The 18,330-nt window shown below is 32.4% G+C and overlaps 1 protein-coding gene across 2 annotated transcripts; it reads right to left on the bottom strand.

Annotated features, from left to right (window-relative positions):
- Positions 1–14,548: 14,548 nt before the first annotated feature.
- LOC18594490 (rust resistance kinase Lr10-like) lies at positions 14,549–16,105 on the bottom strand. Of its 2 annotated transcripts, none has more exons than XM_088808417.1 (3): positions 16,015–16,105; positions 15,862–15,906; positions 14,549–15,669 (listed from the first exon to the last, which is right to left on the bottom strand). In XM_088808417.1, the coding sequence occupies exon 3, from the start codon at positions 15,623–15,625 to the stop codon at positions 14,549–14,551; it is 1,077 nt and encodes a 358-aa protein (XP_088664543.1). In that variant the 5' UTR covers positions 15,626–15,669; positions 15,862–15,906; positions 16,015–16,105. The 2 variants fall into 2 exon arrangements, with proteins under 2 accessions (XP_088664543.1, XP_088664542.1); XM_088808416.1 differs by having other exon boundaries at positions 14,549–15,665; positions 15,867–15,906; positions 16,015–16,084.
- Positions 16,106–18,330: the final 2,225 nt, after the last annotated feature.

Genomic DNA, 18,330 nt, shown 5'->3' with positions numbered 1-18,330 from the left:
GCTTCACTTTCTTCAACCACAACCTATTAAAATCACCTTTAATCAACTAGAATATTTTTGAATTTTAAACTTCTCCATTTTGGCTTCCTTCAACGGTCAATAATATTCTCAAACTTGTTTTTGACGATTGAAGATGCTAAGACCTTATGCTCTAACTGATTAACTAGACCTTCTAACCAATTAGCATTTTTCTGTTTTGCTTCAGCTTATCACACAACCATTCCTTAACTGACTAAGGTCCCTTGATAATCAGTTACTAAGATTCTATCTTTGTTCATTACTTGCTTTTTCCTTTTTTGACCGATTAACTTCTTTTTTTAATTCAGCAAGCTTTTTGACTTGCTTTTAATTAACAGCTTTGTTAGGGGTATTAAATCCTGCAGACTTAAATAGTGAAGTTAGACATTAATGAATGAGGAATGTTTTGTTATCATCAAAAACATATAGAGTCAACATTCTCTCCCTTTTTTGATGATGATAAAACACCCCTATACTAAGAGTGCAATTTCTGTAAATGAAAAGAATATTTTGTGCAGCTTTGAGGATTGCTCCCCCTGAGTATGTGCTCCCCCTAAATATATGCTCTAATAAAATTATCCAACATAAATCCATTCAAATACAGGAGCATACATATATATATATATTCAATATTCAATCATTCGGTATAAGTTCAACAGAAAAATATAAAAACTCAACACAACATTAGCCACATAACCCATACAAACACTGTTCAGCATATAACACCATCATAAAACATATAAATTTAGTATAAGTTCAACATAAAAATATAAAAACTCAACACAACATAAGCCACATAACCCATAGAAACATTAAAAGCATTGTTGATCATTGTTCATCACAAAATAAACAAAAAACATACCAAAGCAAAGATAAAAAAAAGCATAACTTAAGGACTGAGTTCATCATTCCTATCAGTTCTATTTCCTAATCCTATTTTCTTGTCTTCCTATTTTTTTCCCCTTTTTTGGCATCATCTAAAAAGGTTCTAATCTGAATCAGATGAAGGTGAGGATTCATTAGTGCCAAAATGAACATTGAAAGGTTTGGAAGAAGAGCGAGATAGAGAGTTTGATGAAATAAACTAGGAGTCTGCAGATTTAGAAGACTGCTGGTTGGAAGTCAATGTCAATCTTGTAGACTTTCTTCTTCTGAAGGTTTTGGTCTTGGTGGCCATAGTTTTCTTACCTGTACCAGTAGTCTTTTTTGCTATAAGATCAGTGTTAGTAACTTTACCCTTGTCTGGATGTGCTTTTTCTGTAGTTTGTTCTGTTTCTAGTGGAGTTAACTAAGCTTCTTGATGCATCCTTGTCTGTTGGTGTGCTTGGTCAACTTTAGCTTCATTGATGATATCTTTTACGAAGTCAGAAACAAGAATCTTTTCAGATTTTGTAGGGGAGCTCACAACACTCTTTTCAGCATTTGAATGTTCTTTTTCTTTTTCTTTCTCATCCTCTTCAGTGGGTAATTGTTTTTCTTTTTCTTGTTCTTCTTGTTCATTATTCTTCTTTTTAGATTCCTTAATCCAAGCTTAAGTCACATCTGGATTTTCAAGTATTTCCTAGTCAGTTTCCCTATAATGACCAGAAGTAACACTTTGAAATTGTTCTGTAGCAATCCTCTCACTTAACTGACTTGCAGCAAAGACAGTGGCTTTAGGAACTTTGGTTTCCTTAGCTGGATTTAATAGAGCTTCAAGCTATTGAAGTTTTTCGTTGATCTTTACCATTTTCTCAGCTTGATCAGTCAACTTCCCATCAATTCTCATCAGAAGATTAAGCATCATGTCACTTTGAAAAGGGGGTTGACTGGCCTTGGTGAAGGGTGTTGAAGGACTACCAGTTAGAGGGGGCAAAAGTGTACTTTTTGTGATCTTAATACATTCATTCCTCCCTATCTTGTAACCCATTTTTAGTACACTACCCAGGAATATTCCTTGATCTTTGTTTTTCATAAAATCAAACAGAAATCTTCCACTTTAAATTCCTTTCTTTTTCATAAAGATTGTAAAGATATTGTCATATGGTAGATTTACTTTGTCCCCTAGTGTAGTTATTTTGATTATTTCCACCATATATCTTCCCACATTACGTGGGATTTATTGAAGACAACTTCCATTAGCTACAAATCCTGTGCACTCACATAATTAAAGATGCTACTTCTTCCATGGAAAGTAGTTGATATGAAATAATGAAGAATTCTAAGTTGAGCATTTTTTATCTCACTGGCATAGCTTCTAGAAGGAAACTTCTCCCTTTTTCCAGTGATAACTTCCTATAGATAGTTTGGCTAATGTTTCTCTAGTATTTTGCAGTCTCCTACTTCAAATTCAATCTTAAGGAATTTTCCTAGATCATGAGCACTAATTTGAAAATCTTCACCATCTAAAAACACATTTAATCTATCCTCTGTAAATTCCTCTTCTTTTTTCAGTTCAGTTTTGTTAATAGCTATACTAGAATATAGTTCCTTAATCAGAGTTGGACTGTACATTCTATCTCTACATGTACTCATATATCTTAATTTCAAAGATTCAAAATATCTCTCTAAATCTTCTTTTACTCCCGGTGAATCATTAAAGCTATCCCAATCAAAAAATTTTCCACAGGAAATTATGGCATTCTCGATTCTCCAAAATCTATTAGCATGTATGTCATTTCAAAATCAAGAAGAAGAAGAAGAAGAACCAGTACCTTTCCCTGTCGTAGCTCTTGCATATGTTGATCCTTTCTCTTTCTCTATTATTTTCCTTTTGCTTCCCTTTTTCTTCTCTGCTAAATGTCCTTTGATTTTTCTTTTCTTTTTTGGAAAATGTGATGAAGAATCATCAGTTTTCCTTTTACTTTTCCCCTTTTCGACTACCTTGTGGGTGAAAGAAGTTTTTGCCATAGGTTTTTCTTTCTTAGGGTTTCTTGAGTTTCAGAGGAAAATATGGAAGGGAAAATCTAAGGTCTCTTAAGTATTTGATTTTCAATGTAACTAATTCACTAAGTAGGTGGGGGGGGTCTTTTATGGGGAGTTATAACCGATTACTCAGGTTTTGAGTGGAAACTGTCCCGTACCCCCGGACCAGTTTTTTTTTTTTTTTGAAAAATTCTTGAGCGATAGCTTATCTCTTTCACAGTTATCTTCTAATCAATTAAAGGAAGCCTTAATCGATTACACTATTTTTAACTTGAAAGCCCTTTAATTAGCACACTTGCATTAATCGGTTAAGAGAGTTGCTAACTGATTATTACCTCACTAATTTAAGTTAACCCCCATAACACAAAACTATTTTAATTGATTAGGGAAATCCTTAACTGATTAGAATGAATCTTATCTTCCATGTAGGGTCCTTTAGCTAACCAATAATAGTCACTAATCAATTGCACCAAACAATAGACATTATCATCATTGAATTTATATCATCCAAAACATCATTACTTTAGCATAATTTAGACTTCAGTAGCATCAATCATCCTTAAATCTTTCCTAATTCTACAAAATTGTTCTTCATTTAATGGTTTTGTGAAGATGTCACTAATTGATCGAAGGTGTCTACAAAATCTATTTCAATATCTCCTTTAAGCACATGATCTCTAATGAAATGATGTCTTATTTCTATGTGCTTTGTCATAAAATGTTGAACAGAATTTTTGGAGACGTTAATGGCGCTCATATTATTACAATTAATGGGGGTTTTGAGTCATTTAGTTATTGTCTAATCCATAGAATTTGTGCACAACAACTACCTAGTGGTATATACTCAGCTTCAATAGTTAATAGAGCAACAGAATTTTGTTTCTTGCAAGACCAAGACACAAACATGTTTTCAAGGAATTGACAAGTACCACTAGTGCTTTTCCGATCAGTTTTGCTACTAGCAAAATTAGCATTGGAATAGCCAAAAAGATTAAAAAATGAACCTTTTGGATACCATAACCCGAAGTTTTGAGTATCCAAGAGATATTTAAATATTCTTTTCACTGCAGTCAAATGTGATTCCTTGGGACATGATTGAAATCTTGCACATAGGCATACACTAAATAATATATCAGGTCTACTTGTAGTAAGATAAAGAAGTGAACCAATCATACCTCTATAGAGCTTTTGGTCCACATCTCTTCCTTTATCATGTTTGTCAAGCTTTGTGGAAAGGCTCATAAGAGTTCCAATTGACTTCATATTCATCACACCGAACTTTTTCAGCATTTCTTTGGTATACTTTTCTTGGTTGATGAATATTCCATCTTCACATTGCTTGATTTATAGACCAAGGAAGAACTTTAGTTCTCCTATCATGCTCATTCCAAATTCTCCCTGCATTTTTTTAGCAAAATTCTCATACAACCTTTCAATAGTAGCACCAAATACTATATCATCAACGTAAATTTGAATAACAATCAAATTAGTCTCATTTTTCTTAATAAACAAAGTATTATCAACACTTCCCCTAGAATATCCATTTTCAATAAAAAACTTAGAAAGTTTAACATACTAAGCTCTAGGAGCTTGTCTTAGTCCATAGAGAGCTTTATGCAATTTGTATACATTATCAATTTTATCAAACACTTCAAAATTAGGAGGTTGTTCAACATATACCTCTTCTTGTATAAAGCCATTAAGAAATGCACTTTTAACATCCATTTGAAACAATTTAAAGTTCATAAGGCATGCATAGGCAAGTAAAAGTCTAATAGCTTCTAGTCTAGCTACGGAAGTAAATAATCAGTACATTCTTCTTGATTATAGCCTTGAACAACTAACCTTGTCTTATTTCTTACCACATTTCCCAACTCATTCATCTTGTTATTAAATCCCATTTTGTTCCAAAAAATAGATGGTTGGTTAGCCTTGGAACTAAAATCCACACCTTGTTCCTTTCAAATTGGCCTAATTCTTCTTGCATTGCAATCATCCAACTATCTTCCTTTTCAGCTTCCTCAAAGTTCCTTAGTTCCACTTGTGATATGAATGCTAGGTACTCACAAGCTTCTCTTAATCCCCTTCTAGTTTTGACACCATCCGAGGGATCACCTATTATGAGTTCTTGAGGATGACTCCTTACTAATCTCCAGATTTTAGGAAGATCATTGTGCTGTTCTTCAATTTTTTGCAAGTCTTCTAGTGGTGGTTCATTATCATCTTTCTCTTTCAAGCTTTCTCCATCATTTTCTTTGTTGTCCAAGCTCATCTTCTCCATTTTTTTCTCAATGTCATCTGCATCATCATCATCAAGCACTACCTTTCTTTGTGCATCATTAGTCTCATCAAAAACAATATGAATTCACTCTTTTATAACTATAGTTCTTTTGTTAAACACTCTATATGCTTTAGAATTCAATGCATAGCCCAAGAAAATTGCCTCATCACTCCTAGCATCAAACTTTTCCAAGGTGTGTTTTCCATTATTTAAGACAAAACATTTGCATCCAAAACTCCTTAGATGAGAAATATTTAGTGTTCTTACTTTGTAAAGCTCATAAGGGGTTCTAGAAATCATGGCTCTAATGGAAACTCTATTCAATATATAAGCTGCAGTGTTTACAACTTCAGCCTAAAAATATTTTGGCAAGTTATTTTCACAAAACATTGTTCTTGCCATTTCTTTTAAAGTCCTATTTTTTCTTTCAACAACTCTATTTTGCAGTGAAGTTCTAAGAGTAGAAAAATTGTGATCAAAACCATTTTCATTGCAAAAGATTTCAAAACTATCACTTTTAAATTCACCACTATGATCACTTCTAACACCAACAATGGTGAGGCCTTTTTCATTTTGAACTCTTCTACAATGCTTAATAAAAATTGGCAATGCATCATCTTTATGAGTAAGAAAATATGCCCATATAAATCTAGAGTAGTCATCAATAATAACAAAGCTATATGACTTGCCTCTTAAACTAGCAACAGTGATTGGTCCCAAAAAGTCAATGTGTAGTAATTCAAGTGGCTTAGAAGTTGATATGACTTTCTTCGATTTGAAAGAACTTCTAACTTGTTTTTCAAATAGACATGCATCACAAACTTTGTCACTCCCAAATGATATCTTTGGAAGTCCAATGACTAAGTCTTTTCTCAAAAGTTTTGAAATGGTAGGCATACTAGTATGTCCTAGTCTTCTATGCCACAACCAACTATCACATACATCATTGGCAATAAAGCAAGATTCACAAGTCTTAATTTCATCAAGAAAGATAACATACATATTCTTTATTCTTTTACCAATGAATGCAACTTTGTTAGTGTTAACATTAATTACTTGACATCTATGTGAATCCAAACATGACATCCATGTGAATCCAAGCATACTCTAAAGCCTCTATCACAAAGTTAACTAATACTTAGCAAATTATGTTTTAGGCCTTTAACATATAGCACATGCTTGATTTGAGGTTGTAATAAGTTACTAATGGTTCTAATTCCTTGGATAACACCCTTGGAGCCATCACCAAAGGAAACACTACCACTTTTGTTTCTATCAAGCTTGGAAAACAAGTTCTCATTCCCAGTCATTTGCCTTGAGCAGCCACTGTCTAAGAACCAAGGTTGCCTTTCCTTAGGTTGAGCTTCTAAACATTGATCTTTTTGTCCTTGCTCAACCTACAAAACAGATTTTCAGGTTTTCTTTAAAGGTACTCATACTTTGATGGGTCCTTGGGGGTAACAATCACATAGGATCCTTTTGGAACCCAAACCAATTTCGTTCTAGAAAAGATTATATTAGAATGAAAACATTCATAAGGCAAATGACCCTTCCTACCACACACATAACAGTGACATGAGACAACATTCATTTTTTTTTTGAAGGTTTGTTTTCTTTTTAAACTCTTCTTTATCTTTTAATTTCATTTTCGACCTTTGCTCTCTATCAGCTTTAAGTGCGGTATTTTGATCAACAGCACTTTGTAACTCTAAGCATTTAAAGTATGTGCAGTGTTTTTAAACATTCAAAATCAGTTTTGGATTGTTCAAGTTCTATTTGAAGTATGTTTTTTTGTTCAAAGACAGAGTTTATTCAAACTTAATTTTCTCTAATACTTGATTCAATGCAACAATCTTTTTCTTCATAGTTTTATATGTCAAGGTAAGTTTCTTGAATTCAGCACATAAGCAGTCATATTCATCTTGCAAGTCGTCATAGGAAATGTCAAATGAATTAGAAGTTATCTCAATTTCTTTTTCCTTTGCCATCAAGCAGAAATTAGCTCTTTCTTTTAATTTTTCTTTTTCCTCTTCTGAACTTGATGAATCACTATCAAACCATGTTGCTGCTACCATTGCTCTTTTTGGTTTCTTCATTTTCTTTAAGGTGTCTTCTTTGAGTAATGGGCATTATGATATGAAGTGTCTTGGTTTTTTGCCTTCAAAACACACCATCTCATCATTCTTGCTGAAATCATCCTTGTGCATATTTTTCCAAGAAAGACCTTGATCCTTCCTATAATATTTTCTTCCAAACTTTCTGCCTTTTTGTCCCATTAACTTTCTAAATTTTTTGGCCATCATAGCTAGCTTTTCATCATCATCACTTGATAGCTCTTCTAATTCTTCCTCTAGTTAGCTAATCTTAAGTGCTAGGTTTTTCTTCTTCTTTTTGGCTTCTTTCTTTTCCTCTTCTTCTTCTTCTTTCATTTCAAGTTCATGTGTGAGGAGTGAGCCACAAATTTCATCAGGTGTGACCACATTGAAATCTTTAGCCTCTTGAATAGCTATAACTTTGGGCTTTCAACTTTTGGGGAGACATCTAAGTAATCTTTTCATTAATTGATAACTCTATAATATAGAGTTATTTTGGCTTAATTTTGATAGTAATTTAGCTTAGTTCTTGTAGCAATGTATAGAAATTAGTAGGTTTTATTTAAATTATTTTAAATTGGTTAATTTAAGTGAGTTAATCTAATCATAGTTAATTTTATGCTTGATTTGGTGTCAATGTGGTTAAGATAGGTTGTTACTAGTTTATTTGTACCTTTGTAACTGTTTAATGAAGGAAGAATTTTAATGGAAAAAGAAGAGCAATTTCAAGGTGTAGACTTTTACCGCACATATTTTGGTATTTCAACCATAACTCTCTCTACAGAGCTCCAAATGAAGTGATTCTTAGACCATTGGAAAGATAAGAGAAAAAAATACAACTTTTATGTTTACTACTTTTACCAGTTCAGCCTAAAAGGTGGTCAAAAATCTTATTAAATTTGACATACTGTAGTAGTCTTAGAGCAATTACAATTTATGTTAATTAATTGGGCAAGGCTGCGATCCACGTAGTCTGATGAGAAAATCTTGAATGGAATTGATTTCTTTCTTTACCCAACTTGGCCTAACTTCAAAGCCTATAAAAACAACCTTTTAGAAAACTTTTAAAAAAAGAGAAAATGAAACACCATATTAACAGGTGAGAGTCCAGCCACAAAGTTATTGAAGCTAAGAAGAATTTGAAGGATTGAAGGAGATTTGAAGATCAAGAATACAATTCTTGGGTTTTTCTATCCTTTTGTTATTTTCTTTTTTCTCTTAGTTTGATTTTAATGTTTAAATTTTATTCAATAATGATGTGTGACTTGATAGGGAACTAAGTTGTTAATCTAAGATTATGATTGAACTCAATATGTAGTTTGAATTATTTATCTCTCTTTTACTTATGTTTGATAGATTTAAGTTGTTTATTTTATTCTGTTCTTAATGCTTCTTGTTGACTGGCCACCAATTAGATTGAATTGAAAATCTAGGTTAAACATTGACGAAGGAGATTTAGATAGACCTTGAATAGAATAGCGTATGATCGAATACACTTAGTTGATTAGGTGGTTTGATGTGCATATAGGGTAGACATACACCTATAAGCCATACATAGCCAAAATTAGAGTATAAACTTAATGAATCTTTCTTCAATATAATTTGCATAGACATATAGTAAATTAATTAACAAAGGTACTTTTATGAGAAACTCGACAGAGACTTGTAAATAATTTAAGACTCTAGGTTAGTAACTTAATCCATTAAACTAGGATAAGAAAGAGAGAGAGAGAGACAATATTCAGATGAAGTATTAAGGGATATCATAATCTTAGGTTTGGTAATCACTAAAAGTTAATAATTCTGTTAATATATTTTAGATTAGTTTTAGTTTTTAGTTTATTAGTTTTAAATTTTAAGTTTAATTGTTTAGATAAAATTAGGGTGTGTTAATTTTAGTAGTTAACAGTAAGGATTAATTTAATTCTCTGTGGGATCGACACTCTACTTATCTCTATATTATCTTTGCGATACGTATACTTGCGTAGGTAAAAAATTGAACAACACTAACTCATGTTCAGGGATGGTTTTTCCAAGTTGATTGAGCTTGTTTGTAATATTGGTAAACCTATCCAACATGTTAGTAACATCTTCACCTGGTTCCATTTTAAACATTTCATAATTATAGGTAAGTAAGGCAACTTCGGACACCTTTGCTTAAGGCGTCCTTTCATGAATGACTCTAAGTTTTTCCCAAATCTCTTTGGCTGTATTACAGCTAGAGATTTTGTTGAATTCCAAAGGAATGACTGCACAATGAAGGGTGTTAATGGCCTTGAAATTTCTTTGGACCTTTTTGACTTCATCCTCAGTCCATTCAGCTCTAGGCTTAGGCATTTTCTCACTAGTAACAAAACTAGGTGAGGTGGGAATATATGGTCCTTCCATAATAACATCCCACATTTCATAGTCAAGGGCTCTAATGTATATAGACATCCTAGTACTTCAATAGGCATAATTTGACCCATCAAATAGAGGAGGCCTATTTGTAGATTTTCCTTCAGTAACAACTAACTTTTGCAAAGCCATGTGGATCTTCCTTAAGAATATAAAGCCTTAAATTTGAGGGTATGGCTTTGATACCACTTGTTGATCCCAATGGAATGCTAGAGGGGGGTGAAGAGCACTAAAAATTTTAAGTTCAGCTCTTTTTGAAAGATAAACCTTTTAACCAATTAGAGGAGAGTGAAAATAAAGCTTGTAGTGGATAAAAGACACTAAGTAAGGAACGGTAAAGAGAAGTGGACAAAACAAAGCTATTTACAATGGTTCAATCCCTTTGACCTACATCCACTACCTTGATCTCCTAATAAAGGATTTTAAACCCAACTTCACTAAACTAGTGGAATTAACAGCTTCCACCAAGCTTTTACAAGGTAAATTTCTAATCCAAGCTCTAATCCCTTACAATAAGCTTTAAAGTATTTCCCACACTCTAATTTCTCAAGAAAGAGAAGAAAAAGAAGTACAACTAAGTGCCTTCACAAGTCTGGACAGATTACAATCTAGCTCAAACACTTTATCTAGAATTGGAATGAAGAACAAGTATTTTTGGTAAAGAATAGTTGGCTTTTTTCTCAAAGTAGCTTTTTTTTCTTTAAATCTTCCAAAAACTCTCTTTTCTTTGACTGTTGGAACTTCCTTTTATACTTGGGGAGTCAAATTTTTCTATTGGAGACAGTTTTTAGCTGTTAGGAACAACTCTGATACACTTTTAGCTATTATTTTATCCTCTAGTGTTTAAATTCGAAAAGAGAGACAAACTTCAGCTAATTGGTTATAGGCAGCTCTAACCGATTATAGACTTTCTGTCTTGCACTGTCCTTGATAACTTTATGATAAAGAGTTATTTGGGTTTAATTTTGATAATAAATTAGCTTAGTTCCTGTAGTAATGCATAGAAATTAGTAGATTTTATTTAATTATTTTAAATTAGTTAGTTTAGGTGAGTCAATCTAATCTTAGTTAATTTTATGCTTAAATTGATGTTAATGTGGTTAAGATAGGTTGTTGTTGATTTATTTGTGCTTTTGTAGGTATTTGATGAAAGAAGAATTTTAGTGAAAGAAAAAGAGCAATTTTGAGGTGTAGACTTTCATTGCACATGTTTTGGTATTTCTACCATAACTCTCTCTATAGAGCTTTAAATGAAGCAATTCTTGAATCATTGGAAAGACAAGAGAAAACTCTACAACTTTCATATTTACCACTTTACCAGTTCAACCTGGAAGATGGTCAAAGATCTTGTCAAATTTAATGCACTATAGCAGTCATAGAGCAATTATGATTTCTGTTAATAAATTGGGCAAGGCTGCGGCCCACATAGTCAGATGAGGAAATCCCAACTAAAATTGACTTCTTTCTTCACCCAACTTAGCTTAACTTCAAAGCCTATAAAAATAACCTTTCAGAAGACTTTTAAAGGAGAAGAAAAAAGAATAAAACACCAGATTGATAATTGAGAGTTCAGCCACAAAGTTATTGAAGCAAAGAAGAATTTGAAGGATTCAAGGAGATTTGGAGATCAAGAATACAATTCTTAGGTTTTGCTATCTTTTTGTTATTTTCTTATTTTTCTTAGTTTGATTTGAATGTTTAAACTTCATTCAATGATGATGTGTGACTTGATAGGGAACTAAAATGTTAATATAAGATTATGATTGAACTCAATACGCAGCTTGAACTATTTATCTCTCTTTTACTTATGTTTGATAGATTTAAGTTGTTTATTTTATTCTGTTCTTAATGCTTCTAGTTGATTAGCCACCAATTAGATTGAATTGGAAACCTAGGTTAAACCTTGACGAAGGAGATTTAGGTAGACCTTGAATAGAATAGCGTATGATCAAATACACTTAGTTGATTAGGTGGTTTGATTTTCATATAAGGTAGACATACACCTATAAGCCATATGTAGCCCGGATTAGAGCACAAACTTAATGAATCTTTCTTCAATATAATTTGCATAGACATATAGTAAATTAATTGAGGAAGGTATTTTTATGAGAAATTCGACAGAGACTTGTAAATAACTTAAGACTCTAGGTTAGCAACTTAATCCATTAAACGCAACCGAGCATTTAGCTTAGTGGTTGGTGCATAATCCCCTTTACTTAAGAGCAGGGTTCAAATCCCCCCTCCCTCAATTATAAAAAAAAAAAAAACTTAACCCATTAAACTGAATTAAGAGAGAGAAAAAGGTAGACAATATTTAGATAAAGTATTGAGGGATATCATAATCTTAGGTTTGGTAGTCACTCAAATTTAATAAAGTAAATTTGCTAATAGATTTTAGATTAGTTTTATGTTTAGTTTATTAGTTTATTAGTTTTAATTATATTTTTAATTATTTAAATAAGATTAGGGTGTGTCAATTTTAGTACTTAACGAAAGGAGTTAAAACAATTCTTTGTGGGAACGATACTTTACTCATCACTATATTATATTTGTGATACGTATACTTACATGGGTAAAAAATTGAACAACAATCCTGCTGTTGTTTTCTCTGCTCTAACTGATTACAGGAGGCTTTAACTAATTAAGAGTTTTTTGTCTTCAGACTTTCTCTAATTGGTTATGGCAGGCTCTAACTGATTACAAACCTTTTGTTTTCACTTCTCTACACAGTAGTCTTCCTCTAATTGGTCAGCACGTCCCTTGACTGATTGAACCTTCACTTCTTTCAACCACAACCAATTAAAATCACCTTTAATCAACTAGAAGTTCTTTGAAAATTAAACTTTTCCGTTTTAGCTCCCTTCAACGGTCAATAATATTTTCAAACTTGTTTTTGGCACTTGAAGATACTAGGACCTTGTGCTTTAACCGATTATCAGACTTCTTAACTGATTAACATTTTTATGTTTTGCTTCAACTTATCACACAGCCACTCCTTAACTGATTAAGGTGACTTGATAATCAATTACTAAGGTTCTATCTTTGTTCATTACTTGCCTTCTCCTTTTTCGACCAATTAACTTCTTCTTTTAATTCAACAAGCTTCTTGACTTACTTTTAATTAACCGCTTTGTTAGGGTTATAAAATTAAATCCTACACACTTAAATAATAAAGTTAAATATTAATGAATGAGATATGTTTTGTTATCATCAAAAACATATGAAGTACACAAAACATTAATATATTTAATTAAAGTTTAACTTTAATAAAAAGAAGTTATTTAAGTGAGTCTAATTTAAGAAAGTACAATGTTAAGTTGTTCGTGGGGAGTGCAAATAGACAATAGGGAGTGCCAATAGCCTCTCCCTTTAATGTAATGTGTTTTATTTTAAAAATTTTTATAATAATGATGTTCAATATTTAATGACATTTTATGTCAAAAATAAAAAAATATTAAATGAAAAAGAGTAAGATTATTAAGAGATTTTACGAACCTAAATATGGTAATCCATTAAAGGCTTTTTCTTTTTTGTCAAAAAGTTAGAACAAGATCCAAAATTTCAAAGCCACCAACCATCCAAACAAAGAGAGAAACAATCCAATTGAAACAGTATTATAAAGTAATAGTCCTCTAGTGAAGATATTAACTTATGGCAAGACTGGCTCCAAACAAAGATTTTTTTTTTTTTGCTTGTTTTGGATTAAGTAAATGAGAGCGATCATCGTTTGAAAAATCATAAGTCAATGTAGAAAACAGTTTAACCAATTAGTCCAACTGTTGGAAAAATATCTTTAGGAACTTTCTTCTTATTTTTCAAAAACTAGCAATGGGTATAGGACCTTTCAATAATAGCACCAAAATATTTTTTTTTTAATTAGAAGATGGGGAATCAAACTCTGTTATTTAAGCAGGGGATTATGCACCAATCAATAAGTCAAATGCTTAAATGTAGCATTAAAATAATTCAAATGTTAAAACTTATTAATCAATGATGTAAATGTCAGAATGAATTCGAAAATCGTTTGTCTTACTTTTTATTTTAATAATAAATGTGTATATATTATAAACATTTTATTTGCAAAAGAATTTTATATAATTTAATCTAGAATATTATTTTGATAATTGCACGTATTACACAAAGATAAAACAAAATAGTAAGTGGCTAGCATACAAGTCGGAATTTTTTCTAACATGTATGATGATTTAATTAGTTTATATATGTTTCAGAGTTATGTAATTGGTTTATGATTTTTTTTTTTTTTAAGAATTAACAATCTATCAAGATTTAGGTAGAAAGCAATAAAAAAATCGTCAAAATTTCTTGTATAACTAAACAAATAAATGGTTTCATATATAAATTGTATAAATTATTAAAATTTTATTAGAATAAAGAAACAGATAAAAGAAAGAAGAGTAACATTTTATTTCAACTTAATGCTCATTTTAGAAGTAATAACATAACTTTTACTCATTTTCTATTCTCTTTTTTATCTTTGGCATACTTGGACTTAAATTATAAAACAAAGGCAACCACTAGGGCCTTGTCTTGGAATTTAAATCTTATGGAATTCTTGGTTCCATTACCATTTTTAATTTTTGATTTTTCTAAGCCATCTCTACAAAGAGGGGGAAGGTTAAGCTTAACAAAAGAAATAATAAGATAGGTCAAATAAGCAAAATGAGGGATATTATAAAATAAAGAACAAAATGGTATGCAAAAAGAAAACCCATAGAAACATAGCTCAAAATACAAAGCAAAGTTTGGAAATTACCATACAAAATTCTAGAGGGACATGATTTTTTCTTGTTATCAAAGTACAAAGATAATGTGATAAAATGAAAAGTTTCATAACTTAGGCTATATTTAAGCTAATTTCATTTGAAGAAAGAAGTGATGAAGTTGGATCCTCACTTGGATTGTTATCAACATGATCCTCACTTGATATTTCAAAAGGAAGTTGAAAAGGTTTAGGGGGCATCTGAAGGAGCTCAACATCAGTTTCAAGCATCTCTAAGACTTTGCTCATTGAAGGACGATCATTAGGCTTCACTTGTATACACCAAAAAGCTGTTATTATCATCTTCCTCACAATTATCTTTTCACCATCTGAAACCTCTCCCATCTCAATGCCCTCTTCTTGATGAAATCGGCCATAAATCCATGAGGGGAAGTATATTTGACTTAAGTGTTCGGCAAGCACATTCAAATTCCTCCTTCTTCCTACCATTTCCATTAATAGCATTCCAAAACTATAAACATCAGCCTTATACGAGATGCCTCCAATGTTTTTGTAAACCAATTCAGGAGCAATGTATCCTATTGTGCCTCGTGCTGCTGTGAGAGATACGATGCTATCATCTACAAAATAAAGTTTAGCAAGACCAAAATCTGAAACTTTTGGGATAAAGTTCTCATCTAGAAGAATATTGTGTGGCTTGATATCAAAATGTAAAATTTTCATGTCACATCCTTGATGTAAATATTCAATTCCTTGAGCCACCCCAAGCGCAATATCAAACATTCTTTGCCAACTTAAGGTGATTTTGTTTTCTTCTCCAAATATGATCTTATCTAAAGATCCATTTGACATAAAGTCATATACAAGAGCTTGTTTTGATCCCTCTACACAAAATCCAATAAGTTTTACGATGTTAACATGATGAATCCTCTCAATTGTTGCAACTTCGTTAATGAAATCTTGCCCATTAGCTTTCTTGCCCAATAACTTTATTGCTACGAGATGACCGCTGCAAAGTTTTCCTTTAAACACTGAACCATAACCACCTTGACCTAATTTATCTCGAAAATTTCTAGTCATTTTTCTTATTTCACGATAAGAATACCTAATAGGTATTAAATTATTTTGATTTTGAAGGAACTCTTCAATTATATCATCCGCACATAAATGTCTCCTCCGCAATTTGTACATAGCAAGCGCAATCAAGCAAGATATCCCCAGCAAAGTTCTACTTCCTTTTCAAGAAAATTGTTGGAACATGTATTAGCATCTTTGAATGAGCATGGTTGCAAAAGACAAATTAAGGGGAAAAAAAAAAGAAAAAGAGAGAATTATTGGATCCCCAAAATGTACAATATTCGTGTAACATCTTAATGCTTCCCTAGTTGTAAATAATTGAGAACACTGATATTGCTCAATTCTTTTGCAAAGCTAAAACTTACCTGTAATTCCAAGACAGAGAAAATACGTTCCTGTAGAAAGACACCATGACAAAAAACAAAATATAGATTATTTCAACTGAACGAACAAAGAGACAAATCCAATAAGAACAATTCTGTTTGAACAATGCAAAAGCATACTTTTAGGTGGATATTTTGTATTACTGGATACATGAGGGCCATGCATAAGAAAATATACATAGCTGTCCATATAGTTTGTCAATGCATACTTCACCGATACCAATCTACAATATTCAACACAACAAGAATCAAGAAATGAATTAGTAACAAAGGAAAATAAACTAAGAAACTTTTTCCCTGTTTGGGCGATTAGAAAATACAAAAAGAAATATATGAACCCGAAAAGAATTTAAAATGTTAAAAATGAAACATAATGAACATTATGTTTTCATTTTTATTTTTCTTTTCCGCTGCCAAAAGAAGTTTATTAAGCAACAGAGCTACAAAAGCAGAAAACATTATGTTAGCATATCTAACCTTATTTGAAAGTGAGAGATATTAAAGCCGAATTTTGATATAAACTGTCGTTTGAATCAGCAAACTTACAATGACATGAATTCAAAATTTTCAAAATATAAATTGCAGAAAATTAAAAAAAGAGAAACTTTTCATTCAAGATAATTATTTGACCACAATTTTTCAAGTTAGAATTTGAAGTCCCAACCAAACACAACCTAAGAAAATAGAATTGAAATCCTTGAGAATTTTTACGTCGTATGAAATATTGAAGGTTTATCCTCCAAGCAAATCCAATCATGGTCGTCCCATGAGTAATCAACGCCAATTGATAGCTTTTCGTAGATATCCAAAGTAGATAGACCTGTGATATTCTGAATTATAACTCGAACCCTCTCGGCTATGACTGTGCAAAACGGATTGAAATCGTGGGTTGGTGTTTCTTGATCTAAAAAGTAAAAGTAGGGAGGTGGATGGGAAGAGCTGTTGGTGCAAAGAGAGGCATCAACGTACAGAGAAGAATTCGTTGGTCTTGTGCAATTGACAAGATGCAATTGGAAGAGCCTAATTTGTATGCATATCCCACTATCCATGTACCATCTAAGCTTCTCAAAACTCCTCCAACAGAAGCAGCTCCCATTCCACTCTTGTAAGCCCCGTCTGAATTCACTGCTATCCAGTCTACAGGTGGTGGTATCCATCCCACTAACTGGTCCTCCACTTTGTAAGGTACGAGTTAACCATGTATTATGCGTTGCCACTGCCAAACTTTTGATAACACTCAATCACCCTTTAATGGAGATTTCACCTTCAAAGATAAATAAATTTCTCCACTTCCAAGTATACCAGCAGGCTATACCAAAAACAATGTTCCAAGGGACATCAAAAATGAAGAAATTACTTTGGCTAAGGTTCACAGACAACCATTCTAACAACGTTGCTTGAAAGCTGGTATATACTGTTTTGGGCCAACAGACGCATCCAGAGAGCTGCTGCAGGAGGACAATCCTTAAGCAAATCGAGACTTGATTCCTTAATAACACGACATTGTGGGCTTGAAGCATCAGACGATAGCCTATGTTTCACTCTTTCTGCATTTGTAAAAATACGATTGTGTAAAAATGAAAAAGGAAAACACATAGTCTTTGAGGACCATTCCATCCCCAAGCTAAACTCCACATTTTTCTATTCTCTGTACTGCCAGACTCAATTAAACTCTTTTGTTGTTCATACGCTGAGGATATAGTATAGTATCCAAATAAGGACGAAGCACAATACAGCACATCAAGGGAAACGGACAAGCTGGAGGAATAATGTAAACAATTTGCTTCACCACTTCAGCTGGTAACACATCAGTTTGTCACTTCTTATCCCAATCTTCAGTCGGTATCATGTAATCCCTTACCCGTTCCCTCATATCTGCCATAAGTCCCATGTTTGTAATAATATTAAATAATGGCACATCTCCTACCCATATATCAACCCAAAAACTAACGGATACACCACCCCCAATTGACCATCTCAGGTGTTTAATAAACTCACACCATAACCTGCTCATCGATCTCCACAAATTTAAACAACCACTTCACATAATGTGATCTGAGTATCTAGCCCTGTTAAAATTATATTTATGCACAAGTACCCTCACCTAAAATGCATCAGGTTTGGATGTCAACCCCCAACATAATTTTAGAATGAAGGCATCGTTCATTAAGGATAAACTTCGAATACCCATACCTCCTGCTTTTGGCTTAATTTGTTTACAAATTTCCAATGGAATAGAAACTATTTGCATTGTGTGTAGTGGGATACCGGATAGCATTGATTTAACAAGAGTTAAGTGTCTTTCTAAAGATAAAGACGATGCTTTTCATGGACTTAAACAGTTCTTAACTTTATCGATACAATACTTGTAAGTATTAGCACTCTTTCTCCCATGCAACAAGGGGACCCCAAGATGTTAATTGACGTAGAATGTCT

Source organism: Theobroma cacao, chromosome 7 (assembly GCF_053813885.1).
Source record: "Theobroma cacao isolate CCN51 chromosome 7, ASM5381388v1, whole genome shotgun sequence".
Lineage (NCBI taxonomy): Eukaryota > Viridiplantae > Streptophyta > Magnoliopsida > Malvales > Malvaceae > Theobroma > Theobroma cacao.
Note: the sequence above shows the minus strand (reverse complement) of the source record. Positions and strands in the feature narration are given on the sequence as shown.

Coding starts and splice junctions, on each gene's coding strand:
- LOC18594490 (XM_088808416.1), bottom strand. CDS start 16,084: ATGGACAGCTATGTATATTTTCTTATGCATGGCCCTCATGTATCCAGT. Junction 15,907..16,014: donor TACAAAATATCCACCTAAAA/GTATGCTTTTGC, acceptor GTCTTTCTACAG/GAACGTATTTTCTCTGTCTT. Junction 15,666..15,866: donor GGAATTACAGGTAAGTTTTA/GCTTTGCAAAAG, acceptor TTGAAAAGGAAG/TAGAACTTTGCTGGGGATAT.